The 27,617-nt window shown below is 60.5% G+C and overlaps 1 protein-coding gene across 2 annotated transcripts; it reads right to left on the reverse strand.

Annotated features, from left to right (window-relative positions):
• Window positions 1-441: 441 nt before the first annotated feature.
• Window positions 442-27,617, reverse strand: LSS (lanosterol synthase). Of its 2 annotated transcripts, none has more exons than XM_059392555.1 (22): window positions 27,550-27,617; window positions 27,239-27,407; window positions 26,899-27,037; window positions 24,360-24,468; window positions 23,338-23,459; window positions 22,972-23,068; window positions 21,030-21,165; window positions 20,647-20,755; window positions 19,980-20,098; window positions 19,056-19,153; window positions 18,505-18,532; window positions 16,674-16,730; window positions 15,948-16,019; window positions 15,579-15,629; window positions 14,909-14,971; window positions 14,204-14,300; window positions 13,088-13,193; window positions 5,998-6,063; window positions 5,428-5,508; window positions 4,710-4,880; window positions 3,681-3,759; window positions 442-3,130 (listed from the first exon to the last, which is right to left on the reverse strand). In XM_059392555.1, the coding sequence occupies exons 1-22, from the start codon at window positions 27,561-27,563 to the stop codon at window positions 2,999-3,001; spliced, it is 2,115 nt and encodes a 704-aa protein (XP_059248538.1). In that variant the 5' UTR covers window positions 27,564-27,617; the 3' UTR covers window positions 442-2,998. The 2 variants fall into 2 exon arrangements, with proteins under 2 accessions (XP_059248538.1, XP_059248537.1); XM_059392554.1 differs by having other exon boundaries at window positions 14,909-15,058.

The following is a 27,617-nucleotide window of genomic DNA, read 5'->3' on the forward strand; positions in this document are numbered from 1 at the left end:
TCCCAGGTGAAAATGCCCAGGCATGAAAGTCACACATGGCAGAGGGGCCCTTGGCCCTGGTGCCCTCCAGGGGCCTCCTCAGCCTCCTTCCACTGCCACCTGTGTGGGCGGCTCTCAGCAGATCCCGCCGCGAGCAGACGCCCTACAGGGAGGCGCTGAGACCCACCCACAGCCAGTGGGACCAGAGGGCTACTGTGGGCAAGCCCCGGCCGCCTCCTGGCGAGCCGAGCACTGGAGCCGATCCAACCCTGGCACGCGCCTCACGTCCCACCGACTCCCCTTTGCCTTCTGTTTCTACCCTAATTCCTTTTTCAAACAAAGTGAATCATGAATGAAAATTTATGCTGCAGATCAAATGAAAATAAACCAAGCTGAGCAATTAACCTACAATCACCCTGTCGGCAGAGATGAGAGAGGAATGGGAGGCAACAGGAGACAGCATTAATCTCTGACACATTTTATTGCCCAATTAGGAAACAGGTATATGCAGCAATGTTGATTCTGTCTAGTAAGGAAAACACTTTCTCAATCTGCACTGTGAATCAAGGGTTTCCAGTTAGAGAATCCCACAAAGGGAAGGTCTGAAGTCCCAGCACAAACACAGAAATCCTGACATGGGTCCAGCAAAACCCTCCCAGCACGATACTCCAAGTATGTGTCCCAGAACCAAAATAATTTGAGTTCAGACATCTTCAATGATTTGCCCCGAAAAGAACTTGATTCTGTTTGATCTGAAGGACAGCCGACACCGGGCCTACAGCAGGGACTCGCAGCTGGCTGCGTTGCCCAGTGTCCCCCACGCGAAGCGCTGTCACCGCCTGTCCCCACACGCCGGGGCTGCGGGGTCACCGGCTGTACTGGCCACGCGCCACTTTCCACCGCTGAGCTACACAGTTCACAGCCGGAAGTCCGTCCTCTTAAACCCTTCACCTACGTCCCTCGTCCTCCACCCTTTCCCTCTGGGACCCACTGGTTCAGTCTGTGTTTATGCGTCTGTTTTGTCGAGAACTTGATTTTTAATGAGGCTGAGGCACACAATTTCCCCTCAGGTAATGGAGATGCGCCCACTCACCCTGAAGCAGCTACTCTTACCCCTGAAACTGAGGAGGTGGCGGCCCAGCGTCCAACATGGTGCCCAAGTGAGTCTCAGAAAACCCCGGATCTGTGACTGTTCCCAGCAGGAGACACAACACAAGGGAATGACGTGTCTGTTTATTAAGGCAGGTGGCCACAGAAGCGACACCATTTTTAGCGAAAGAGCCGATTTTTCACTCCCTATGTTGTCTGGCGCTCTGCTCTGGACGTGGCCGGGAGCCTCCCGAGGGCAGTGGCCACTTCGAGGAGCAGACGGACCAATCACCACCCGGGCTCCGGCTGCCCCAGCGCGGGGGGAACGTGGGCCAAGCAAAGACGCGCGGGAGCAAACCCAACAGATTTCAGAGCGACCCCAACAGTTCCTTCAGCCAAAAGCAGCGCTCGTGTAAACCGCCACGGAGAAGGGGTGATGCTCGGCGGGCATCCACGGAACACCAGCTACATGCCACGCGGCGTGGCAGCCAGCGGAGCCTTCTACGTGGACATCCAGCCCAGCCCCAGAGGGCTCCGAGCAGAACCACCACCTTGGGGCCAGAGAAGGTCTGCGGAGGAACAATTTAGACCGAGGCCCAGAACAGATGAGCCCCAGGCAGAGCCATGGCCAGCACACAAGGCCACGAAAGCCGCGGCGCTAAGGCCACACGGAGCAAAGTCTCCGTGAGGGTCCTCCAGGGACTTGAGCCGGGAACGGCAGGAGCGGGGGTGCACGCAGACACCCGGCTGTCTGATGCAGGACGGCCACCCGAGGGAGCAGGCCAGGGGTCGCTGCCAGTCAGGGAGGCGGAACAGAGGAGCAGCGGGCGAGGGGGCCTGGGCGTGGGCGAGCAGGCTGAGCCCAGTAGCAACACCAGGCCTGGCTTTTACTGTCATCAAAGCTCCTGGTGACTCCATGTGGCCACAGTCCTGGGGAGGCCCTGAGCACATGAGCCACTTGTTCTTAAGGTCAAAGGCAAAGCCAGAACCTGGGTTTCTCACCCTGAGCCCCACATCCACGCACATCCCACCAAACAGATTTAGAGCCAGAGGGAATTCAGAAGTTTAGCACCGAAAAGGCATTGCCTTAGAAACGCGGCCCTCACTTCTGCTGAGAGCAGACCAGGACATGAGGGTCGGCAGCAGGCATTAGGGTGCCCTACGGCGTCAAGCCTGTCCAGCCGGCTACGCAGACTGCTCCGCTGTCCCCGGCACGCGGCAGTGGCCCACAGTGGTAGCCTCCCAAGCGCGCGGACACTCGTCGCCCATCACGCTGGGCCTCCTGCCTGTGCCTCTGTCAGCCCCGGACGCTACGGAGAAGGATACTGGCGCCCACAACCAGCAGCACGGCGAGGCCCCACGACTGGCGGCACGTCTGGCTCCCCTGTGAGCAGGCAGACACGTGGCAAGTCTAGTCTCCGTTCCTTCCTGAGCCCGGGCGTCCAGGTGAACGGGGAGAACCAGCCTCCGCTGGACTGTCCAGAAAAGCTGCCGTATCCCTCAGCCCCACAGACAGAAGACACAGGGACAGACCCAGCCAAGCTGGCTCCTGGGCAGCACCCGGCAGAAGGCAGTCAAGGCACCATTCCCCTCTCCCAAGAACTCAGATATCGGTCAAGAAAGCGCCCCAGCCCCACAGAGAGGACATGCACCGTGCCCGGGCACCAGAGAATGTGCCAGGCCTCTCCAGGGCCACAGCACAGCTTGTCCCCATTCTCACCCGAGCTCCACAAGCTTCTCTAACTAAACCTGTCCTGAGGATCAGGTGTCTAAAGGCACCAGCCCCAGCCCCATCCCGCCCTGCAGAGGTGGGTGGTGACGGGCACTGGGCACCCAGGCGGGGCTCCTGCAGCCCGAGCTGCCTCAACGGGAACGCGCGTGCCGGCGGCCGCTTGGAAGCCCCACCCATCCGCCCATGCGCCGGGGGCCCTCAAGGCTGGCCGGCGAGGGCACTCTCAGGGTAGAGGCGGGAGAAGCGGCCAAGGGCCCAGATGGGGAAGACGTTCCTGTAGCTCGTGTAGTTGATGGCACAGGACTTGTTGAAGACACCAGCGATGTTCTCCTGAAAGAGTACAGGGAAATACACACCAAGGGGCTCCCTGAATGGAAACCCCGGCTGGCCCACTGGACGGCTCCCGGGGAGTCTGCACGGGAGCCTCGGCGGGCCACCCCCTGCGGCCACCCCAGTTCTGGAGCCCTGCCCTGTGGCACAGCCCCCAGCCTGAGTCACCAGCTCCTCACAGCTGTGCCGACCCCACACTCATCCAAGGGAGGGGCTCAGCCTTACATGACCTTGTGAGCCCAGGTCTGCAGGACCGGGGAGGCTGCCCTGCACTTGTTGCTGAGTCAGAGCCGTCAGGCAGAGGCTGAGGGTGCCCAGAACCGGCCCCCGCCCCAACCCCGGCCCAGCCTCTGAGCGAGGGCTTCCTCTGCAAATAGAGACCTGCTTCCACACACTTCCTTCCTCACTGGAGGCCGTGATGGATCGCAAACGCCCAAGACCCCGCCCACCGGCATGCCGCCAGGGGTCTGGGGGGCACAGGTGTGTGAGAACGACCATGCCAACCGAGGCCAGTGTTGGGCCATGGGCTCCTCGGGCCTCCTTGGCCTACCTGGGGCCAGTCGCCACTGGGAAGCTGCTTCCGAAGCAGACAGCTGACTCCTCTCTCCAGGGCCTCCACGCAGGGGTGCCTGGGGAAACGGGAGGCACTGAACACATCTGCCACCAGCCTCCAGAGGACAGCGCCTCTGGCTGCGGCCCAAGCAGCATCCTCGCCCTCACACAGCCAGGCAGGGCAGACATGAAACCCTGTGTGACGACTGACCTGCCCTGCTGGCCACGGCCGCTAGGACAGCTGGCACCGTGGACCATGACTGCCTGTTTCCTGCCCAAATCCCAGACTCCCAATCCCTGAAAAATGCAGAACGCAGCGTGTGCAGGGGTGAGCAGGCCGGGTGGGCAGCCCCGCACATGGGGCTGGGTAAGGGCCTGGGCTGCTCCAGACCTGTCCTGGGGGCCCCGGCCACCAGGCACGGCTCTGTGCTCACCCCAGGACAGGAGGAGAACTCTCATGCCCACCGGGGCCCACCGGCCTTCCGGATTCTGTAAGGGCCCCAGAAGTCAGACGTGCTAATCCTCACTAGTCGTGGCACGAGGGATGATGAAACAGCAGAAGGACTGCGTGTGGGGTCAGGAGTGGTGGGAGGCAGACTGCCCTGCGGGGCACCCCCAGACTCGGCTGCTCCGGCTCACACTGACCTAGCCTAACTGAGGGGGTTTTAGGAAGATTCCCCAAACAGCCCCAGAGCCACCAGGGCAGCCCGGATCAGGATACCGTGCACGTGTGTGTGCCCGTACACGTGTGTGGAGCCAGGAGGCCACAGAGAGTGCTGCAGGGACCTGCCTCACCCCACCCTGTGGGCCCGGGCCCTCCCCCTGGCTGTCACTTTGGGTGGTGGTCTTTGCAGCGGCGAGCCTCTCTGCGGGAAGCCCACGTGTGGAAAGACCTGTGCCCTTGTCCTGCACGCCCCCCGCCCGGCTCAGAGCTCGGCTCCCGCACCCACCCAAACTGCCTGCTCCAGGCTCAGCGCCCCTCCTCCTCGCGACCCCATTACTCGGGCACGGGTCCCACAGCCCCCACCTGACGGCCATCAGCCCCATCAGGGCCCAGCACGTGTTATGGATCTGAGACGTGGCGCTCTGCACGTAGCGCCGCTGCTCGCAGGACTCGAAGTCCTCCCCCCAGCCGCCATCCGCCATCTGCCTGGAGAGCAGGAAGTCGCAGGCCTGGGAGACCGCCGCACACACAGCCCTACAGAGACCGGCAAGACAGGCGACCAAGATGGAAGGCCCCAGGCCGAATCACCCACTGACCGGGCCTCCCCAGGGTACGGAGGGGGTGTGGGACAGAGCACAGTGGGTGGCAGGGGGCAGCCTGCACTCCGTCCCACCCACCATGGGACGGGGATGGCACAGAGACCCCCCCTCCCAGATGCAGTGAGCAGCTCTGGCACGACCGCCCCCCACCCAAAACACCTGCCACAAAGCTGGGACGGCTCAAACCTGAGGCCGCCTCCGTTCCCTCAACCCAGCCCGGGGCAGTCCCACTGGGGCTGGGGGCCAGGGGAGCCCAGAGGGCCCCTCCATGCACAAGCTACAAGCTGGAAGCCTCCAGAACAGGGAGCCAAGGCCTCAGCCCGGTGTCTTTCCTGGGCCACTGTCAGCTCCAGAGCCAGGAATCTCACTCCTTCGAAAAATACCAAAGATGCCCCAAATCCAACACCAAAGGAAAAGATGCCCCCAGCAGAGCAGCCTGCCGGGAGGAGCCCCACCGAGCAGGGCCAGGAGCCCACACTCACCCGCTGCGGTAAGTCTGCCCCATGCAGGCGAAAGCTTCCAGCCCAAACCAGGTGCCGTAGGTGAAGCAAACCCCCCAGGAGCTGGAGGAAGACAAAGGAGGGTCTCAGCCTTTCAGCCTCTTCAGAAGGGCGTGAAAGCAACAGGAGCTCTGCCGGACTTAGGGGTCGGGGAAGCTGGGGTTATTTTCAAGAAAACCATCCACATGGCCTCTAGCAAGCCATCAACTTGTGCCTCAGGCTTAGGGCTGAGCAAGAGACCTGCCCAGCCTGGCCCTCACAGGACATAAGACGGACCCACACCCAGGGGAAGGAGGAATCACAGACGCGACCCCGTCCCAGGCCACAGAGCCCTCCCCACCCACACAGGCGGCCAAACTCCTTCAGCAGCAACTGAGCAAAGCCCCACCGGGACGAGGCCGGGCGCTCAGACCCAAACAAGGCCCACCTGCCGCCAGCCGCACCCCCACAGCCTTCCAGTGCGGCGCGAGGCCCCACGCGGGCACCCGGTGAGCACACTGAGGGCAGAGCCCTCCCACGCCCAGGCACACCCGCGCCCCGGAGCTCACTCACCCTTCCCAGGAGCCATCGGCCCGCTGTTTCTGCCGACAGAACTCCAGGCCCTGCTCGAGCGTCTCCCTGGAACACAGGACGAACACAGGACGGTGCTCACAGAGGCTGCGGGGAAACAACCCACCTGCCCCGGTCCACCCATCCTAAGGCCTCCGTCGAATCGGCAAGGTCTCCCTTCACAGACCGGTCAGAACCGGTGGTCAAGAGAAGAAACAGGGCAGGAGGACACAGGACGGAGCAGCCAAGTCGCGGCGAGAAGAAAGCAGGGCAGGAGGGGTGAGCGGCAGCCCCACTCCCGAAGCGGCGGCGGAGAGAACCGGTTCCGCAGCCGTCACATCAGTGACACAGGCTTGAGTAAACAGGCAAAGTGAAATTTTCAAAAGAAGTTAAAAATTAGGAAATGTTAGATTTAGGGATCCAGCCTAAGCCCAAGCGGCTCTCTGGAAGGCTGGGCTGAAGGCACAAGCTCCACGGTGACCCCCACGAACCTCGCTGGCAGGTCCCACCCCCACGGCAGCCCCCGCGCCTTGGGACTTGCTTCCACACAACAGACTGAAGCCAGGTTGACGGGACATCATTTCGGACACTCGGCACGGGGACGTCCAGCTTCCGTCTTGCTAGCAGACTCTCTGTCCCCTGCGGGCACCATGAGATGGCACCGAGACCCACATGGCCAGAAACTGAGGGTGGCCTCTAGCCAATGCTCAGTGAGGGAATGGGACCCTCGGGCTGACCTTCTGCAAGGAATGGAAATCTGCCAACAGCCATATGAACCTGGGGCAGACCCTTCCTTAGCCAATGCTCAGAGGAGACCCCAGTCCCCGCCGGTGTCCTGGGTGGCAGAGGACCCAGCTGGGCCACGCCTGGGTTCCTGATCCACAGAAACTGTGAGGTAAGAGACACTGTTGTTGGGAATTTGAGGCATGCTGTCACTCAACAAGAGACAACCAGCACGAACAGTAAAGGGCCAAGCACATAACACCAGCAAGGGAAGAGCGCCGTGACCACAGGTGCAGCAGAAACGGAACGGTTAAGAGAAAACAAGAAAGCTTTATGCAACATAGGTGAAAACTTGGAACACACAAACTGCTGGGAAAGGAGCTTCTCAAAACCACCTCAAGCAGAATGGGAGCCTGGTTGGTTCCAGGAGGAACAGATCCCACCTTCCCAGAAAAACAAGTCCAGCACTAGAAGTTTTAAATGGTAAATTCTACTAAGTAACCAAGAACGATCATTCTAACATGACACGGACTCTTCCAGGGAACACAGGAAGAAACACGCCCTCATTTATTCTAGAATCACAAAAGACCCTACAAGAGGGATGCGGGAAAGCACAATTGTCAGGCTATCCATGAATGAACACACATGCAAAATTCAAACCTAAATTTGGGGGAACTGAATACAGTAGAGATATGATGATTCCAAGTTAGGTTGTCCCAGAAACAACAGTGTTTCAACCTACAAGGATCTACAATAATCATCTATAACATTAACAGACACGGGATATCACGTTTATCATCTCTACAGAGACAGAAAAGTCATCTTAAAATACAACACCCACAACAGAGGGGAAAAGCAACTCAGCACATCAGGAAGAAAAAAGAACTTTGTTAACCTGAAAAGGGGTAACTACCAAAAAAACCCTACAGCAAAAATCACTCCAAATGAGGAAAAATTAGAATCATTCCCCTTTATCATCAAGAAATACAAGCTGCCACCTCCACTTCTGCACACGACAGGCCTGTACAAGCAGAAAACCCACAAGAACCCACAATGAACGACAACATACAGAGCTGCCCGGAGGGATTCTCTGGGGATTTTTTTTTTTTTTAAAGATTTTATTTATTTGTCATAGAGAAGCGAGAGCGAGCACAGGCAGACAGAGTGGCAGGCAGAGGCAGAGGGAGAAGCAGGCTTCCTGCCAAGCAAGAAGCCCGATGTGGGACTCGATCCCAGGACGCCGGGATCATGACCTGAGCCGAAGGCAGCTGCTTAATCCACTGAGCCACCCAGGCACCCTCTGGTGGTTTCTAACATCCAAGGAGGGAATAATGCCAAGTCTCTACAACCTCTCCCAGAGACTAGAAACAGAGGGCACGCCGCCCGATTCACCCCGTGGGAAGAGGATCTCCTAGATACCAAAAGCAAAGACCTCACGAGAAAGGAAACTACAGACCATATGTCTCAGCAGCACAGACGCGGAAGTCCTCAAGAGGGCACTGGCAAATCACAACAGCGCAGAGTGAAGTCCGGACTACAGACCAGCGAGCATCATCATCCCAGGCACGGAAACTGACTCTGCATTCGAAGACCAAGTAACGTAACCTATCGAATCAACAGGCTAAACAGGGAAAGTCACGTGACCACACCAATAGCTACCAAAGTACTGGACAAAATCGAACCCCATTTACGATCAAAAAATTGCAGCCAACTAGGAAGAGAGGGAAGCTCTTCACCTTGAACAAGGGTGTCCTCTCAGTATTCCTATTCAACACTGCACTGGAAGTTCTAACCAGTGCAACAGGACAGAAAAAGAAAATAAACGGTATGTAGATTGGGGAAGAAGAAATAAAACCATCTGCTCACAGATGACATTAGCTATGGAGAGAACCCCAAAGACTCGAGCAAAGCACTCCTGGAACCACTAAACAATCATGGCAAGGTTGCCGGGTATAAGGCAATTGTAATAATTCTCTTCTTACCAGCAATGAACAATCAAATTCTGAAATTAAAATCACAGTATCAATTATGTTAGCACCAAAAAAAAAAAAAAAAAAACTTAGGTATATTTTTTTTTTTTTAAAGATTTTTATTTATTTATTTGACAGAGAGAGATCACAAGTAGGCTGAGAGAGAGAGAGGAGGAAGCAGGCTCCCTGCTGAGCAGAGAGCCCAATGCGGGGCTCGATCCCAGGACCCTGAGATCATGACCCGAGCCGAAGGCAGCGGCTTAACCCACTGAGCCACCCAGGCGCCCCAAACTTAGGTATAAACCTAACAAAATACATACAAGATCTATAAGATGAAAGCTAAAAAATTATCATGAAAGAAGTCAACAATATTTGCGACTTGATCTACAGATTCAGTGCAGGCCCAATCAAACAGCAAGTTACTTTGTAGGAAAGATCCCAAAGTTTATACAGAAAGGCAAAAAAAAAAACAAAAACAACCCAGGATCGCCAACACATCATTGAAAGAAACAAAGATGAAAGTCTGAGTGACCCTACCCGACTTCAAGACTTGCTATAAGGGATGCTTGGGCGGTGCGGTCAGTTAACCGTCCGACTTCTGATTGTGACTCCGGTCACGATCTCAGCGTTGTGAGACTGAGCTCCAAGCTGGGTTCTACACTGGGCATCAAGCCTGCTTAAGGTGCTCTCTCCCTCTCCCTCTGCCCCTTCCGCTGCTCACTTGCTCCAAAATAAATAAAATCTTTAAAAAAGAAAGAAAAGGACTTGCTATAAAATCTACAGTAATCGAGACAACGTGGCATGGTTAGAAGAATAAACATCAGAATGAAACCCATCTCCCAGAAACAGTCCCACATAAATTTAACGCGATCATCGTGGACAAGGGAGAGCAGTTCAACGGAGAAAGGAAACCTCACCAAGCGGGGCGACTGCAATTACATGCAAAACACAGTCCAGACACAGACCTCACATCCTTCACAAACAGTAGCTCAAGGGAATCACAGACCTGTGTGCAAAACACAAAACTATAAAACTCCTGAAACATACCACGGGAGAAAATCTAGGCAACCTTAGGTTTGGTGACGACTTTTTAGACCCAGTCCCCGAGAGGAGACACCAGTAAGCGGGACCGCATTAAAACAAGCAACTGCGGCTCGCCCAAGGCCCTGCTAACAGAAGGAAGAGACGAGCCACAGACTGGGAGAAACTCTTCACCGAACACCTAGCTGACCAGGACTGCTAGTCAAAATGCTTTCCAAATACCCTAGAATGTGACCATGAGACAACAGAAGATCTAAACTCAGATCTGACCAAAAAACATACAGACAGTGGACAGATACATGACAAAACGTTCAACGTTCTGTCCCTAGAGAACGGCCAATTAACACAATAAACCGCTACACACCTATTAGAACGGCTAAAATCCTGGAGCACCAGGAACTCAAGGCTACAGAACACCAGGAGCTCCCAGCCACTGCAAACTTACACGGGCGCTCCGGAAGCAGTTTGGCGGTCCCTTACAAAATCATAAATACTCCCACCGCGTGACCCAACCCCGTGCTCTCCGGTATTTACCCAGATGGGCTGAAGACACGTCCACACAAAAGCCTGCATGGAGTAACTACGGCAGGGTGATTCGTAACTGCTAAAACGTGGAAGATGTCGTTCAGTAGGTAAATGCTCAACTACGGCACAGATGGCCCCAGAAACAGGGGCTTCTGGGTGGCTCAGCTGGTTAAGCAACTGAGCCTTGGTCTCAGCTCAGGTCTTGATCTCAGAGTTGTGAGTTCAAGACCTGCGTCGAAGCCCAGTGTGGAACCCAATTAATAAAAGAAAAATAATAAAATGAAACAATAAAAGCTGAAACAGACACATAAATACAGAAAACTGGTGGGTGCCAGGGGGCAGGGCGTCAGGGGACGGGCAAAATGGGTGAGGGATGAATGGGAGGCACAAGCTTCCGGTTACGGAACGAATAAGCGGGGGGTGTAGGTACAGCGCGCAGGAGAGTTGCACGTCGGTAGAGCCAGCAGCTCTAGATCGTGGGCGTGCGGGTTTGAGCCTCACACTGGGTTGCACAGATTCCTTAAAATTAGAGTCTTAATGGGCGCCTGGGTGGCTCAGTGGGTTAAGCCTCTGCCTTCCACTCAGGTCATGATCTCAGGGTCCTGGGATCGAGCCCTGCATCGGGCTCTCTGCTCATTGGGGAGCCTGCTTCCCCCTCTCTCTGCCTGACTCTCTGCCTACTTGTGACCTCTGTCAAATAAAATCTTGGGGGAAAAAAAAGAGTGTTGCATGAGGACTACGGTAGCCACGCTGTGGTGAACACGTGCACGTCTGCGGGCCCACTGTGTGTACGCCTGAAATGCATGTTAACGTTGTCTGTCAACTAAAGATTCAGGGGCGCCCCGTGGCGCAGTCCGAGTGTCTGACTCTTGGTTTCGGCTCAGGTCACGATCTCAGAGTTGGGAGACTGAGCCCCACATCAGGCCCCGTGCTCACTGGGAGTCCGCTTGGGACTCTCTCTCAGCCCCTCCCTCTCTGAAAGAAATACGTGAATCTTGAAAGAAAAAACAAGGGCACCTGGGTGGCTCAGTCAGGGAAGCACCTGCCTTCAGTTCGGGTCGCGATCCCGGGGTTCTGGGATCCAGGCTGGCGGCGGGCTTCCTGCTCAGCGGGGACCCTGCTTCTCCCTCTGCCCCTCCCCCAGCTCACACGCGCACGCACACGCGCTCTCTTGCTCTCTGTCAAACGCATCACAAATAAGTAATCTTAAGGAAGAAGAGGAAAGACAAGACTGACAAGCTGCTGGTGGAGGAGAGGCCCAGGTCGCCCACGTCAGCAAGGAACCGGGGACGCAGCGGGGTCGGAGCTGCTGCCGGGGACACTGCAGGCAGCTCCGTGCAGATCCACAGAAAATGGAGCGGATATGGGACAGTCCCCAAAACTGAAACAAACATGAAGAAAAGGAAATCTGCACAGTCCTAGAACAAGTAAAACTGACCCCGTAAGTAAGAACGTAAAACCTTCCCTCCGAGGAAACTCCCAGCCCAAACGGAGCCCGAACAGTTGGGGCGGAAGCAGCAGACGCCCGCGCACTCTTCCAGAGAGCCGGGGAAGAAGGGAAGCCTCCTGCTCCTCCCACGAGCCTGCGCTCCTTTCCCGGGAGAGCCAGAGCCTGCAGCGGACACTGGCAGGGGACAGCAGACTGTTTTCTCTGTGAGCACGGTCGTGAAAAGCCTCCGAAAATGCTTTCCGAGCAGAAACCAGCAACACCGTGAAGGCACAGCGTGACCACGAAGGGACAGCGTGACCAGGCTGGGTGTGCGCTGGCCCTGCCGGGAGGTGTGAAAACACAAGCTTGCACCGGGCGGAGGGGAGTCCTCAGAGGCGCCCGTGACACGGCGAGTCGGCTCCCCACGAGAAGTGGGTGCCCTGGCCCTGGCAGACGAGCCGAGGGTTCAAGCAGGTGAGCCACAGGAACCCACCGGAAGGTTCCTGAGGAGCCAAGACGAACCAACGGTAAACGGTGCCCCCGCGCTACCCGGACAGGCCGCGGCACAGGGGACGGCATGGGGGACGGCGGGCCGCTCTGTGACCAGCTGGCAGGGCCCCACGCGCCAGGTGATGCCCCAGGTGCAGGTCAGAGCCGCCCGCAGAGAACCAGAAGGGGAGCTTCCGGCGCCCGCTGTGCCCGCTGCGCCCCACGGGTGTGCCACCTCATGGCAGTTCCACGTGCGCACGTCTCTCCACGCGTACCAGACGTCAACAGGACGAGCTTGTTTAAAAGCCACCGTTTCTGAGGACACGGGTGCAGCTGGGGATACAGGCCTTTTTTACCAATATTAGGATGTGGAAAAGCTCCGATTTCTGTGTTACAGCTGTGCTGCTCTGAGCCCCAGTACACGCTTGATGAAGAGCCGGCCTGGGAACAACACGGACTTGAACTTCGTGGGTCTACGGGTAAGCGGATCTTTCTTGACAAACACCGAACTTTCTCCTTATCGTGCTAACATTTCGCTTCCTCCAGCTTACTTTATTGTGCGAGCGCGACCACGAAAACCGCAATGCGCAAACGCGTGCTCACCGACCGCGTAGGTCCCGGGAGGGCCGGCACTCAGCAGCAGGCTCCCAGCAGTCAGGGTTTCAGGGCGTCGGGAGCTCCGTGCAGTCACTGCGCGGCCTGGCCTCCCTGACCCTCCGCGGGGCGGAGGCCTGCAGCTCGAGGCCCCTCCACTGCTACAGGAGTTTCCGTCCACAGTCCCTCTCTGCGGCGAGGCACCCACCCCAGCAACACACGCTCTCAGTGTCCGGTGAGCCCGCGTCTCAGCTCTCGGCTCCTCAACGGGCAGCACGCGTGGCTCAGTAACCAAAGATCCCTGTGTCCAGGCCACCCTTACCTGACCTCCTCGGCCCTGTGGTCTGGGAAGCGCTCGTGGAAAAGCTTCAGTGCCTGCATCACGGCCGAGGTGCACTCCACGTACGTGTAGTCGATCATGATGTCCCCTGAGAGGGAGGGAGGGTCAGCGCGCGCGAGTGTCGTCGCGTCACCCAACCCGGCAGCTCGTGCCCCGCCGTGAAGAGTGAGAGCAGAGCCATGCGGGACAGCAAGCGCCGGGTCACCCTCCAAGAAAACAAGGAAAGAGTCCCCGCGGAGGGGCCCAGGAGACACGGCCACCAGGTAGGAGGGTGGCCCGTGTCTCCACGGTGGCCTGGAGACCCGTATCCGGCTGGAGGACGTTTGGTCCGGTGGGAGAGTGAAGGAGCAGTACAGGCAGAATTGCGCCCCACCCCAACCAGAGCACATCGAACAGAAGCGGGACAGAGACCCCGAAGCAAGGACATGGGGGCACACAAGGGCACACACTCGGGGACAGGAGCTGCCTGGGTGTATTGTCCCTGCCGCAGCGAACAGCAGGGACAATACAGGCCAGTGGGTCCCCCCTGACACCTCCTTGCAATGTGCCTGGGCTCTGGGAGGAGCACCCAGGACACAGGACAGTCCCCAAGGAGGACAGAGCACACAGCAAGAGCCAGCCCAGGCTCAAGCCAGAGAGCCAGCTGTGACTGCCACGGACTCCTCCACCACCTCTGAGAAATAAAACCACAATTTTCCATCCACAACCACTGGCATGATGGCCACCCTCAGAGGCCAAGAAGCACAGACACGCCAGGGCTTAGAGGGTGCTCCTTAAAGAATCCACCACTGGGGCGCCTGGGTGGCTCAGTGGGTTAAGCCTCTGCCTTTGGCTCAGGTCATGATCTCAGGGTCCTGGGATCGAGTCCCGCATCGGGCTCTCTGCTCAGCGGGGAGCCTGCTTCCTCCTCTCTCTCTGCTTGCCTCTCCGCCTATGTGTGATCTCTGTCAAATAAATAAAATCTTTCCAAATAAATAAAAAATAAAGGATCCACCACCATCTGCCTGCAGCTTGGCCGGCGCCGCTCCCGGCCTGGAGGAAGAACTCCGGCTCTGGTTGGCATGTCGGGTCCCTGGGTCTGTGTCACCAACCACTCACCAAAGACCTCCGAGGGGTTCAGCAGCTCCAGCAAGTGCCCCCCACGCTTAGTTTCATAGGTGGCAAACCCTCCATCAGAATTCCTCATGTTCAGCAACTAAAACCAGAGAGAAAACAACCTGAGAGTTTACCCGTGTACCTGAGCATAAGGAGGAGCCCACAAGCTCTCGTGGACCTTTCTAGAAACACCCAAAGCTAAGAGCAATGGGGCAGGGTTGGGGAGCGGGGAGCCAGCTGTCACCTTAAACCGAGACCCTCAGTGCCCAGAGCAGCGGGCTACAGCTTTCTCAAGCAGGTGCTCTGTGAGTGGCCACCTGGGGCCGTGGCACGCACCTGCTCCCCCATTTACAGAGCACACGTGTACTGCCGAGCTATGTGGTCCCCACGGAGAGACACGCACCAACACCGGGTACGCTGAGGGTTTCGCACAAATGCACAGAAGTTCCCATTTTCTCTCCACACAGCCCGTGGAAAACGCCAGTCTGCCCTGGAGCAGCCAGACCCGCGAGCCTCCCGCACAGGGCTCGTGGTTTCCCCAAACACAGATGCATCAGAGGGTGCGCCACCCGGGCTTGCAGTCTGACCCCAGGGGTTGGGGGGACGAAAGCCAGCCAGCAGTTCACACGTGCTGCTAAGAGGACCCGGGGGTGGGCGGCAGGGCAGCCTGGGCGCCATCGTGCCCCCGTCCGATGCCCAGAGCCTCACCACAGCAACGGCGTCACAGAGCCGCTCACGCGTGACGTGTTTGGTGACAAAGGGACACTTTTCCTGCAGAAGAAGGATGGACTTCAAGGCCTCCGCGGTGCAGTCGGCAACAATCCAGCCACAATCCAGCGTGCTGAAAGGGAAGCCCCCCTGCAGGGCGTGCGGCGGTCACGGGCAGGGCGGAGGGCTGAGCCCGTGTCCTGGTTGTCAGGACCTCCCCAGGTCAGAGCACCTCCCTCACCTGTGCAGCTCCATGCCGCACCCCTGCAGGAGGACCCCCCGACCTGCTGCGGGAGGCGCACACGCCGCGTCCACGCTCCCACACCCCCAGCGGGGCTGCCCTCCACCCTCCGCGGCAGCCCCGTCACCCTGACCCAGGTTCCTACGAACGCGGTCCCACTCCCTGCACGCGCTGCCATCTGGAAGCGCCTCTGAGGCACGGGCATGTGCGCATAGTCCCCAGTGTGCGGTGCGTGGACGCCTGCGTGGCTCAGCCACCTCGAGCCTGCACCTCCCCAGCCAGGGGAACCTCGGATGCGCTGACGGAAGCCCGCGCCGTGTGTCTATCCGAGTGGGAAGCCCCAGGAAGCTGTGGGAAGAGCCCCATTCAAGGGCAAAGCAGGACCAACCAGACCACAGGACTCCAGGCAAAGCGGGGTGGCCACGGTACCTTGCTCATCTGGCGGTAGTACTTCTGGTAGTCAGGAGGGTTGTCTGGGACCTGGACAGCATCCAGGACGCACATGTGGGAAGCAGAGGAGGCCCCACGTCACCAGCAGACCCAGAACTGGGGCCGGCGGGCCTGGCACGGAACACATCAGGACCCACAGCCACTGCCCTACGGCGCTCTCGAACACTGGAGCCAGAGGCACCCTCCGAGGCCTCACCCCCGTGGCCCGTGGCCCACAGCCCCCATCCGCTGCTGGGGAAACCCAACTGGGCACTACCCTGAGCTGGAGAGGGCAGGCAGGGTGAGGAGGTGGCACCCCTGCCTGTGGGAGCCCCAGCAGCCCCAGCCACAGGCCAGACTTGGCCTCACCTGTGAGAGTCGGAGAAACGCGTGCGCCTGCTGCAGGGCAGACGAAAACTCGGGCCTGTGCTGTGCGCCCGCCTGGAAGAGACAACGGAGGCGCGGCCGCTACAAGCCTGCACGGCTGAACTGTTTCCCAGGCGATCCGGGGACGTCTTGCCGCCACTGGGAAACAGGAGCAAACCCACCCGAGCCTCAGGCCCTTCCACTTCTGCTGACAAGTCAGGAAGATGTGATGGAGAAACAAAGGAGATGAAACAGTCGACACCAAACCCAGCCCAGCCCGTCCTGCGTCCGTAAGACCCTGCCCCATCTAAGGCAGACCCCCATGTGGCCCAGACCCCCTCCCAAGGCCTTCCAGAATGTCACCACCCTCAGTCCCACCGGCACAAAAACACATTCCGGTTTCCCTCCAGCCTGTGCTGAGAAGTATCCACAACGAGCAGTCTGAGTGTTGTGAAAAGCCTAGAGCCCACTCCCCCGCTAGAAGCTTCCTGCCCTGTCTCCCCAGGAACAGACCGTACAAGGCTCCTGAAGCCTCCTGAAGCCTCCCAGCCCACCCACCACCCGAAGCTGCCGGGCAAGACCACTGTCTTGCTGGGACCATCACCAGAGGCCTCGGAGCTCAGGGGGGCCAAGAGTCAGGGTCAGCAGCGGCCATGTCACACTGGAAGCAGCAGCGGACACCCAGAAAGGTCAACTAGAGGCTGAAGATCAAGGAGGCAGAGCACGTACCTCCAGCAGAGCCTGGATGGCGAATGAGGTGTCCCACACCTGCGAGCCGTTGGTGCCCTGCAGGCAAGGACGGGCCGTTAGAGCAACAGCGGCTCCCCCGACCCACCCACCATCGCCCGGGATCTGAGAGTCACCTGCAGGGCCGAGGAGGAATCAGGGGCTCCCAACAGCTCCTGCAAAGATGCGGGGAGCCCAGCCAACTCCTGACCCCAGGCTCCATGCTCTGTGCACTCCTCAACACCCATGAGGGCCAGAGAAGGGCTGGTCCTGCAGGCAGGGGACGGTTAGGGAGCCCCACCTGCCTCCACCAGGCTACCGGCCAGGACAGAACCCTCTCGGGGCATTTCGAGGATCTGGATGACCACTGCCGGGACGCTCTCATCCTCAGCCAGGGACCCCTTCACATCTGAGCACACCTGGAGGTGCTGGGGCCTGGCGGAGGCCTCGACAGAGGTGAACAGGACCCCCCGCAAATGCCATCCTAGGAGCCGCGTTCACCAATCAACGCTCTGGTCCCACAAGAATGCCAGTGGCCAAATCCCACTGAAACAGAGCTAGACGGGGACAGATACTCAGGTAACAGGGACAGGGCTGGCAACACCAGGGCCCAGATCAACCGACAGCCCCGAGAGGGCAACAGAAGCCCTGGCCCTGAAGGACACGGAGCAAGGACACCTGCCACCAGGAAACCCTCCTGCCTAAAAGAAACCGTTCAGGATCCAGCCTCAGGGCCTAACCCCCCCGCTGTCGGAAACGGAGGACATGGAGGAAACCACCAGGCAGACCCAGAAGGTAGCTCTAGGAACCAATTGCCCAGGAAGGAAGGGCACCCAGACCACTGCACAAAAGTGGCTTCGAGGACCAGCCACATGGCTCAAACCCTGACGTCACCAATGTGCCACAAAACCAAAGTGGGGACCATCACCAACCCTGCGAGGCGTCAACACCAGCAGAGCCGTTTCCTAAGAACGCATCAGCCGGGCAGGGAAGGGTTCAGAGGACACAAACAGCCCACACAGGGGCTCTTGGCCTGTAGGAGTCGGGGAGCCGCGGGTAAGCCGCACTGAGGTGAACTCCGCACGAGACGGTGCTACATCTGTGTGCGCCCGTCCTACAGGGCCAGCGGCCCACGCGATCCAAGCACACTGCTGGAGGCTCCAGGTCTCCACATTGCGCCAGCCGGTCACAGCAGACGAGAACCCCCACAGGGGGACCTGACGGCTCCTGGGCTCACTGCTTCCAAGCCTGGTCAGGAGCAGCCCGCCCCAGCCGCACTGTGGTCAGGTACCTCCACCCCCGGGTCGGGCACAGGAAACAAGCCAGGGGAGAGGCAGCAGCAGAACGCCAGCTTGACGGACGGCACAGAACGGGAAGGGCCAGGTGGGAGCACACGTGGGACGGACGCCCTCCGAGGCGAGGGCGGCTCTGCAGGCGCTCCGCTGGGGCGCACAGCACAGGTCCTGCCCCCGGACGCCTGCACGCCCCCGCCCCGTCCGGCCCGGCGTGTGGGCACGGAGGCCAGTGTCACAGCGGGACGAGGCGGGCCCGTCAAGAACCCCCAGAAACGCTCATCTGCTCCTGACCTACAGCTCTGAACTGTTCCCATGGGCCGGGGTCAGAGGGCGGGGGGTCGCCACAGACCCTCAGCCCTCCCACAAGCCCTGCGCCTGCCGATGTCCCTGCCACTGGCTGTCCCCTCAGATGCAGGGGATGCTCACAGCCACTCAGCACACACTGCCAGAACTCCCCGCGAGGAGCGGTTACCCTACCAAACCCCAAGATCAGGAATGGTTAGAAAGGAAGCAAGTGGCCATAGCCTTGTAGCCTTTACCTGCATTTTCATGCCATCGAGACCCAGCCTGTGAGGACGAGAAAAGCCCAGGTCAGGGAGTAGAGGGCTAACAGCTGAAGTCCGGCGACCACGCGGAGCCTGGCTCACCCCGCTTACAGCAGCAGGCCCACGTGGCCGCCGGACGGAAGAGGGCCCCTCGAATGCACGACTCCCTGTCGTGGGACACCGTGGGACACGCTCACCCACGACGGCCCCACCGCGACCAGGGACTGACCCGTTCTCCTTGTCAGTGAGGCCTTCTCCCGACGTTGCCCTGCACCCACCCAATCTGCTGCAAGCTTCCAGAAGCCCCAGGAGCGAGTGCTTCATGGCAGTTCAACTCCACGCCAACCCTCACCACCTTCCCCAAACCCTGAAATTCCTGGTCCAGGCGTGACTCCAGACTCCCCAGCACCCTCGAGAGGACGTGGAGATATGGGACCCTGCCGCCTGCCGCTGTGCCCAGGGAGGGCCCCTGCACGTCTGCCCTTGGCTCTTGGTCAGCAGCAGGAACCTGGTGACAGACCGGCCAGGCCCTTCCCGCTACTCACCAGAGGTAATCAGGAATCCTGGAGATGTGCTCCCGGAAGACGGAAGAGGCCGGCCCATCCACATGCCAGCGCACAAGCATGTTGATGGTTTTCGAGATCTGTGGGAGACAAGACCTCGTCAGGACCCTGCTCCAGACACGTGGCAGCTCCCACACATGAGGATGACAGCGCCAACCCTGGGCCCCCAGCACCACCTCCCTCTGAGCCAGACCAGGCCTTCCACTCTCAGCGGAGCGCTCACGCCTCACCAGGCCCTGCCAGAGACCGAACCAGAGCTGCACCCCACAAAGGGAGGCAGGAGAGGCCTGAGGCATGTGCACGGGGTGGGGGGGGAGGATGTGAGCCGAGCCAGCTGGCGAGCGAGCACAGCCACGGCAAGGCCTGGGGGCCCAAGTGACACAGCTCCACTGGACTGACCCGAAAGGCTGCCATCATGGCCCGCCAGGGCACCAAAACAGCAGCCACAAGGCAGCCCCTCGACCCCGCACTGCCTGGGACACCCCTGCCTCTACAAGCGCGTCCACGCTGGGCTTCTGCCGGGCCCCACGGCCTCATGATGCAAAGCCGGCTCAGGAGCCCAGAGCCTCAGAGTGAGAGCCCTGGGTCACAGGCTCAGCAGGAGCCGGGCTGGAGCTCCGAACCCCACAAGGCAAGGGCAGTAGCGAGTTCTGTGGGGAGATGGTCAAGGGAGAAAAGGCATCCCTCCCAACTGGCCAGAAAGATCTTGAGAGGTGGCCCAAGGAGCAGCATGCCAAACACACTGGGTGGTGGGGAGGGTGCTGTCTGCCGGGCTCCAGTGGGAGACCTCACCTCCAGGAAGGTCACACTCCCAGCTCCAGAGACCGGCCTCAAGAGGGCCTCCCACCCCAGCTCCTCCCCCTACACGGCGGGGAGGTACTGACACGGGGCAGCGGGAACACTGACCGGGCCAATGCTGAGGCACTTGGAGAAGCGGTCGTCTGCCACGATGTGCTCGTACAGCTTCTGGACAGCCCGCTGCCGCAGGCTGGTGCTGTGGTGGCGCTCGTACAGGTTGAGTAATGCTGCAGGGGTGAGGTCATCAGCACAGGATGGCCCCTGGGCCCTTCCCTACCCTGTCCACCCCCCGACCCTCCCCGACATCCGGATGTGCTGCCCCGGCCCTGCCCCTAGGACCGTGTTTCCTGAATGGAAACCCAGCCAGGGTGCATCTCAGCACTGACGGAGACAGGGAGCCAGCTGCCACCCCGGGGTGCAGCGCACAAGACAGGAGCAAGGGGAGCACGAGCCGTGGAACAGGACGCTTCCACACGCGGCCCCCGTGCTGGCCCCCAAGCCACGGGGCTTCCTGCAGGGAGATGGGCCTCCACTGGGCCCCCGAGTCCCTCCCCCGACTGGAAGGAATGAGTGTGCCCTCCAGGCCCGCTTCTCCTGTCTGGGAGCCCCAGCCCTGGGCCTGCTCCAAGGGCGAACACAGGGCAGACCGACTGGACACGAGGCACACACGGCTGTCCTCCTCATCACCACGCGGCCCGCACGACAGAGGGGTACGAGAGAGGGAGGAGACTCGGCGCCAGCTGAGGTGCCCGCCAGGCCTTCGGGGAGCACCCACCGTACACCACGCGGAGCAGCCAGCTGTGCGGCGTGTACAGATCCTCAGGGGCCACGCTGCTCCTGTGCGCCGGCCAGTCGATGCCCGCGTAGTCCTCCACGTAGAGCTCCTGGGGGCACCAGCGCCTCAGCACCCTCCTCGCCCACTGCCCTCCCAGGGGTGCACCCCAGTGAGCCCCAAGCCGGCTCTCGGAAGCTGCTCCCCCAGGCGGACCCTGCTCCCAGGTGCCCCGAGCCGTCCCCTCGCCCCCGCGGGCCGTCACGGAGGATCCGGGAAGGCGGAGGTTCTGCTCTCCCAACTTGGAACTCAGCTCTGCAAGCAGGATGCGCAATCGGACTCGAGGGGGCCCCCAGGCCTGGGGGTCCCTGCCCAGGAGTTCTGACCTGGCGGAGGCTCTCGATCAGCGGGTCCTCCTTTGCGCTCAGCCGGATGGCGTAGCAGTAGCTCATGGGCAGGTAGACCTGTCGGCAATGGCACCAGAGCGTGGAGGGGTGCGCGGGGACCCAGTCAGGAAACAGCCTGCGGAAGAGCACGTCGGCAGAAGGTCCCGGCCCCCTCCGGCACCAGCCACGCAGCCCCGGCCCACGTGGGCACGGCCACCCGCACGTCACAGCCACACTCCCACGGTGCCGACAGGCACAGTCTGCAGGAGTGACAGCCACTCCTCCCACTTCAGCCTGAAGCCAGGAAAGTCGACGTCGACACCTCAAGGGCCGACTGCCGTACAAAGATGCCACGGCGATGCAGAACGTTAATAACGGACAAACAGGGTGAAGGGTCTACGGAACATTCTGGGCTCTCTCTGCGACTTTTCTGGAAATTGAAAACCATCCCAAAATAAAGTTTATCTAAAACCCTTCAGAATGGACTCCCCTTCCCAAGATTGAGGCTTCGAGGGTTATTGTCATCTCCACCAACATGTTTTAGGCCAGACATTTAGCCTGGCCGTAGCACAGCCGCCCGGGGGGGGTGGGTACCCGGGGCACTGTCCTCACTTTCCCTCCCAGCCTCCTGTCGGAACATGTGAGGGGCAGGGGCAGGCCAATCACCAGCTGGGCAGGGACCCAGCCCTGGGCCAGCTCTAGCTTTGGGCCCCTTCCCTCCCTCCAGGGCGCCACCACTCGCTTCAGGGAGTGGCGGACCTTACAGGGGCGTATGTTACAGCTTCTCTGCCGCTGGAGAGGTTCAGGATCTCCGGTCCTCCACCCTGCACACCTTCCCCCCTCAAACTCACCCCTCCAATGCCACCCCAAGCAAGACCAGCAGTGCCCTCACGGCCCAGCAGAGACCACCAGTGCCCTGACACTGGCCTCCCAGCACTGGCTCGGTGCCCTTCCCTGCCCACGCCTCACGCCCCGCACAGGTCCACGGGACACTAGCGAGCCGCCAGTGAGGACAGCAAGGGTGGCCCCAGGACACCTCCTGACTCCTCCCAAGCACCCCTCCCAGCACCTCACCTCACCACCCTCTGCCCGTCACCCCCCGGCAAGGCTGCGGAGGTTGGGCCCTCAACCCTGGCGTCAGAACCCTTCACCTGGAGGACCCCCGCCGCCGAGGTCGCTAACACAACAGCCCCCAACCTCCCTGACAGCTCCCCGGGGGCCACGACACTGCTGACAGGGCTCCAGGGAGCCACAGGGGCTCAACCCAAGCTCCACCAGGGCTCTCAGCCCCTGAAGGTGACACTGGCGGACTGACATGCCCATGAATGTTTTCTGGGGAGATGCCCAAAATGTGAAGATGCTGGCGAGAGTGTTGCAGCGGAAGGACTCAGTGCTGACTCCGCGGAGTGTACAAACGGCACCGTGGTTCTGTGCACAAGGAAAACCTTCTCTTTTAAACTGAGGTGGCCACAGGTGACAATACAATGCCTGGGATCGACCTTCCCAGTCACCGGCAGAGATAAGAGAACAGAAAAAAAGCCCAGCCCAGCCCAGCGCTGAGCTGCACGCCCGCTGCCTTCTTGTCTCTGCTCCCACGGAGGCTCCGAGCGCCCATGACGACAAGACACAGCACAGCCTTCTGCAACAACGCCAGAGCTTCACGCTCGCCACACCAGCCGTTCTCCCAGGCTGGAGCAACCTGCTCACCTGCCCGAGGCCCAAGCCCACGGTGCCCCACTGCTGCCCAACCGGGAACCCCTTCCATCCGGCTGCAGGACTCAGCCAAGCAGGGCCTCCACCGGGAGCCTGATGCAGCCTCCCTCCACAGAATGGGCCACCCCCTCGTCTGTGGAACAGGCAACGAGTGACCCAGGGCCGGTCACCCGACTCAGGAAAGCACTGGTCACCCAGCCCCAAATCAGCCGCAGAAGGACAAGCATACCACATCTCCGGGAACAGAGTATTGAGGCCTTCCCAGCTGTAAACGTTCAGGACAGCCAACCAGAACTTCCCCCAGGAAGGGATGAGCAGAGCACCACCTACGGAAAAGCAAAGTCCCCAAACATCTGCCCGACTGTGAAGATTAGCTCCTCAGGAACCGCATGTGCCCCCTCGCATGACCCGAACACAGTGCTGAGGCTCCTCGAGCCCAGGAGAGAAGCGGGCTCCCGAGCTGCTCAGGACCGCCCAGCGGCACAGGAGCTGGGGCACCAGCGGCTTCCCCAGAATATGAGTCCAGCCCCAAGACAGACTTTCGCGGCCTCTGCCTGCAGGAAGGAGCAGCCAGCAGGGGCTGTGCCAGGAGTACCTTTCTTGTGAAGAAGGTTCCGGGCGCGTACCAAGTCGGGATCATCAGGCCCGACACCCAGGATTCTCAGAGACACATAGTTGAGTGCAGTCCCGAACACCGTGGACTCACCCTCCACGTGCCTTGGGGAGGAGACAGAACAAGAGAATGCCACACTTCGTTACTTCTAAGAAACTGGGCAAGGCTTTCAGCGAAGTCTCCGGAGAAAAGTCAAAAACACTCTAACACCTTTCGCTGACGTAACGGGAAAACGTAACCAACACCCCGAACTGCCACACAGCTCCCACACCTGGACCGTCCCCAGCTGCCTGGGCGCGCCCTGCCACCTCCTCTACTTACGTCCCATGCCCAAGTCCACGGGGCCAGTCCCAGGGCAGAGGCCCAGCTCCGGCTCCCTCATCACCACAGCACACAGACCCAGCTCCGGAGGGAACAAGCAGAGGCCCAGAGCCCCATCAAGGGGCAAACAGAGGCTGGGATGTCCCCCAAGAATTTGAATGGGGGACCCCTGTGGTGTGGATTTAGCTCACCGGGAGGAACGCCAGCCCTGGGTGTGGAAAAAGAGGTACCAAAGCCCACGACCAGGGCAGGCAGGCAGCTGAGCCCCCTGGGGGAAGGCCCTGCCCCCAGCTGAGCTATGTGTCCGAAAGGCACACTGAGAACTGGGGGGCACCTGGCCGCCTTCGCGCCACCTGCTGCCACTCCAGAGTCAAGAACTTCCTTCTGCCTTAGTGGTAACAGCCGGAGGGTTTTCTGTGGGGTGAGTCTCACGAGTCTCTCGAGCAGTCAGAAAGCCGAGTTGCAACACAAGCTAGAGGACCCATGGCCAGAGTGTGCCGCCACCTGTCCTGAGACCCCCGGGACACCAGGGTCCAGCTGACCACAGCACCCAGGCCACGTCCACCTCCCACCCACCCCAGGCCCAGAGTGGCTACAGCCCCCCCCACTTTTGACAGGCGTAGCTCCTGCGTAAGAACACGCGTGCACACGCACGCACACGTGGCAGTAACAAAGCGACTCACAGGCCCCAGCCGCCGTCGGGGAGCTGCACTGACCGCAGGTACCGCACCATCTCTTCTCTGCAGCCCGCGGGCAAAGGGATCTGGGCCACGTAGCAGGTGATCAGGAGGCCTATGTGGCAGAAAAGATGTCACCGGGCGCAGACGCTCAGCACTGCTAAGCCCAGGCCCCTTTCTTCCCACCCTACAGGGAGCTGCTCTGGCCCCTTCCTTTCCGTGGAAACGAGCCTGAGACGGCTACTCCTCCCCACATCGTCCGGGACGTCGGGAGTGAGGCCCCAGGAGCGGCAGCAACACATGATACCCCTACATGGGGTGTACAAAGCCCTCCCAGCCACTCGAAGTTCCCACAAGACTGTCTACACCTGCTGGAAAAGAAACACCAAATGGTTCACCCCTGGATAGCACAAGCTTTATTGCTTATGTTTTTTTTTATAGGTTTTCTTCTAGGATATGTCACTTTGCAAACTGGAGAGATAGCCAATGGCCAATAAATTTTATCCACAAAAAACCTTTTCAGCCTAGCCCTCCCGAATATGGTCCTCACTGGCCATCCCCATCCCTAGCCTCCACCTCCCCAGCCACAGGCTGTGGTGCCCTGCCAGGGAGGTGAGGGGGCTGGGTGTCTTGGGGTAGGCCCTAGTCAAAATGGACCACGAAACACATGCCTGACTCTGGCTCCGAGGCATCAGAAAGCCTGGAAGACAGACTCAGAAGAATGGCAGCTACGTTTGGAGATGCTGCAGAGGTTCAGAAAAAAAAAAAAATCACCCCAAACCAAGCCCGTCTCTTTTCATTACAGGTATGACGCTGCCAGGACAAAGAAACATACATGGCCAAGAAACAGAACCAGCATCTTCCCCACTCTACAGGCAAGGAAACTGAGGCACGGGCCCCAAGTAGTAGGGCAGGGGCTGGAGCCCGGGGTTGGACCCCAGCATCAGGGCTCACCACAGTGATACACATATGTGCACGTATGACCAAATCCGATTCCCCACATCACATAGGAGGCAGCCAAGGCACAGTGAAGTCCTACCACCTTGCCTGGGGTCAGAGCAGACCAATGCCATGTCAGCACCTTCCCATAAAGACCCATGGGAATAGTCAATGCCACATGAACTACACTCAATGGGGAGTTGTCTATACAGAACCATGGCCCCCAGGAGCATCTTCCCAAATTAAAGCAGGAAAAGGAAGGAGTGGTGAAAGCTCAGCCAGCCATGGAAAAACCCCGTATAGTACCTCTGCACAGACCAACCCGAGAAAGAGGGTCTGTCCAGAGTTCAGAAGAGGGAAGGCCAAGGCGCAGCCTACAGCCTGCACGGGGGAGGAGCCCCAGCAGGCGGAGCCCAGAGCTGCAGCAGGAGCACGAACCAGTGCAGCTGTCCCTGGTGCCTCGAATGTATGACCTATCCTGATTTTCATCAGCCCCATGTCACTGATGAGGTGGCCGAGACACAGTGAAGTCCGGTCACCTTCCCGAGAGCAGGCAAATGTGGTGTCCCTGCCTCCGTATGAAGACCTCGGGCAACCGTCTCAGCAGGCTGCAGCCGGGGCCAAAGGGAAGAAAGAACCGCTTTGGCTGACCCCTAAGGACAGGCCCTTGGGTCCCTGGACAAGAAGCTACAACGCTGCACAGCCCAGTACGGACAAGAGCAGACGGAGAAAGGAGTCCTTCCACATACCTTTACGGGAGGGAATTTCTGACCTGACGCAGCTGAGTACCTACTGAGTGAAAATCCTCAGAACACGGCGGTTTGAGCTAGCCGGACCAGATGAGGACCCAGGAGGCCCAAACGCAGTCCGCCTAGGACTCACCAACTGAACCGGCAGGTTCCCTGCCTGAGCTCCCCCGCCCCCAGGGTAAGTTCGCCCACACCAGCTACCTGGCCTCCCCTAACCTGCCTGGATGGCCCGGTCAGCGGGTAGAGCCAGCAGCTCTAGATCGTGGGCGAGCGGGTTTGAGCCTCACACTGGGTTGCACAGATTCCTTAAAAACAGAATCTTAAGGGGCGCCTGGGGGGCTCAGTGGGTTAAAGCCTCTGCCTTCGGCTCGGGTCATGATCTCAGGGTCCCAGGATCGAGCCCCACATCGGGCTCTCTGCTCGGCGGGGAGCCGGCTTCCTCCTCTCTCTGCCTCTCTGCCTGCTTGAGATCTCCGTCTGTCCAATACATAAATAAAATCTTTAAAAAATACAATAAAATCTTAAGAAAAAAAAAGATCCCACGCATCACCTGCGCACCTCTGACACCTTCACAGAGGCCAGGTCCTCCGTGTGCAGCGCCTGTCACGCGCCCTGGGACCGGGGGCCCCTCCGCCCTTGCCCCCAGCAGCGCAGCCCTCGCTTCCTTCTGAGAACTCGGCGCCCCGCCGCCCCACGCGGGCCAGCGCGGGCACAGGCCACCCCGCAGACCCCTTCCCCAAAGCTGCAGGGTTCCCACCCGCCCGTCCTGCGCGGCGTTCCCCGCGCGGAGCCCGGCCCGGCCCCGACCCCGGCCCCGGCCCCGCAGGCCGGCGCCCGCGCACGCCCGCACCACCTACCCGGCAGGAGGAAGAGCGGGCCGCCGTAGTCCCCGGCCCAGTGCCCGTCCTCGGCCTGCAGCCGCACGTAGAACGCGATCCCGTTCAGAGCCGCCGCGCGGGCGCTGTCCGCCTGGGGCCAGGCCTGGAAGGGACCCCCCTGCCGCGGGGGCCGGACGGGGCTGAGCGCGCGGCGGCCGGCGCGGGCCCGAGCGGGGACCCCGGGGCCCGAGCGGGGACGCCCACCCGCTCCCGGCCGGACCCGACCCGCAGGCTCCGCCGCACCAAGGCAAAGGCGGCCGCGCGCTCCCGGGCGCCGCCGCCGTTTCCAGGCCGCGCCCCGGCCCCGCGCCGCACTCACGGGGTCCAGCCCCAGCGCGTGCGCCTCCAGCGCGGTGGGCCCGCGGCCCGGCTCCTCGTCCCGCGCCAGGTACGTCCAGGTCTGCCGGCCGCGCGCGCTGCACAGGCGCCAGCGGCGGAGGTCGGTCGCCGGCTCCGTCCTGTGGGGGCCGCCGCGGCGACGCAGGCACCTGCGGGCCGGGCGCTCGGGTCAGCCGCCGCCTCCCGCCCCGCCGCCCCCGCCGCCCCCGCCGCCCTCCCCGGGGCCTTCCCGCCGCCCCCCGCCGCCCCCCGCCGCCGCCCTCCTCGGGGGTCCCGGGACGCGGGACTCACGTGCCCTCCGTCATGACCGCGCTGCTCGCCGCCGCCGCTCGCGCCCCAGGTCCCAGCCGGCGGCCGCG

This window comes from Mustela nigripes, chromosome 2 (assembly GCF_022355385.1).
Source record: "Mustela nigripes isolate SB6536 chromosome 2, MUSNIG.SB6536, whole genome shotgun sequence".
Lineage (NCBI taxonomy): Eukaryota > Metazoa > Chordata > Mammalia > Carnivora > Mustelidae > Mustela > Mustela nigripes.

Excerpts from the sequence above, each read along its gene's own strand:
- LSS (XM_059392554.1), bottom strand. Across the intron at positions 16,731-18,504 it reads TCGATGGCATGAAAATGCAG|GGCACCAACGGCTCGCAGGT; the intron begins GTAAAGGCTACA and ends CCTTGCCTGCAG. Across the intron at positions 13,194-14,203 it reads GAACCCCTCGGAGGTCTTTG|GGGACATCATGATCGACTAC; the intron begins GTGAGTGGTTGG and ends CCTCCCTCTCAG.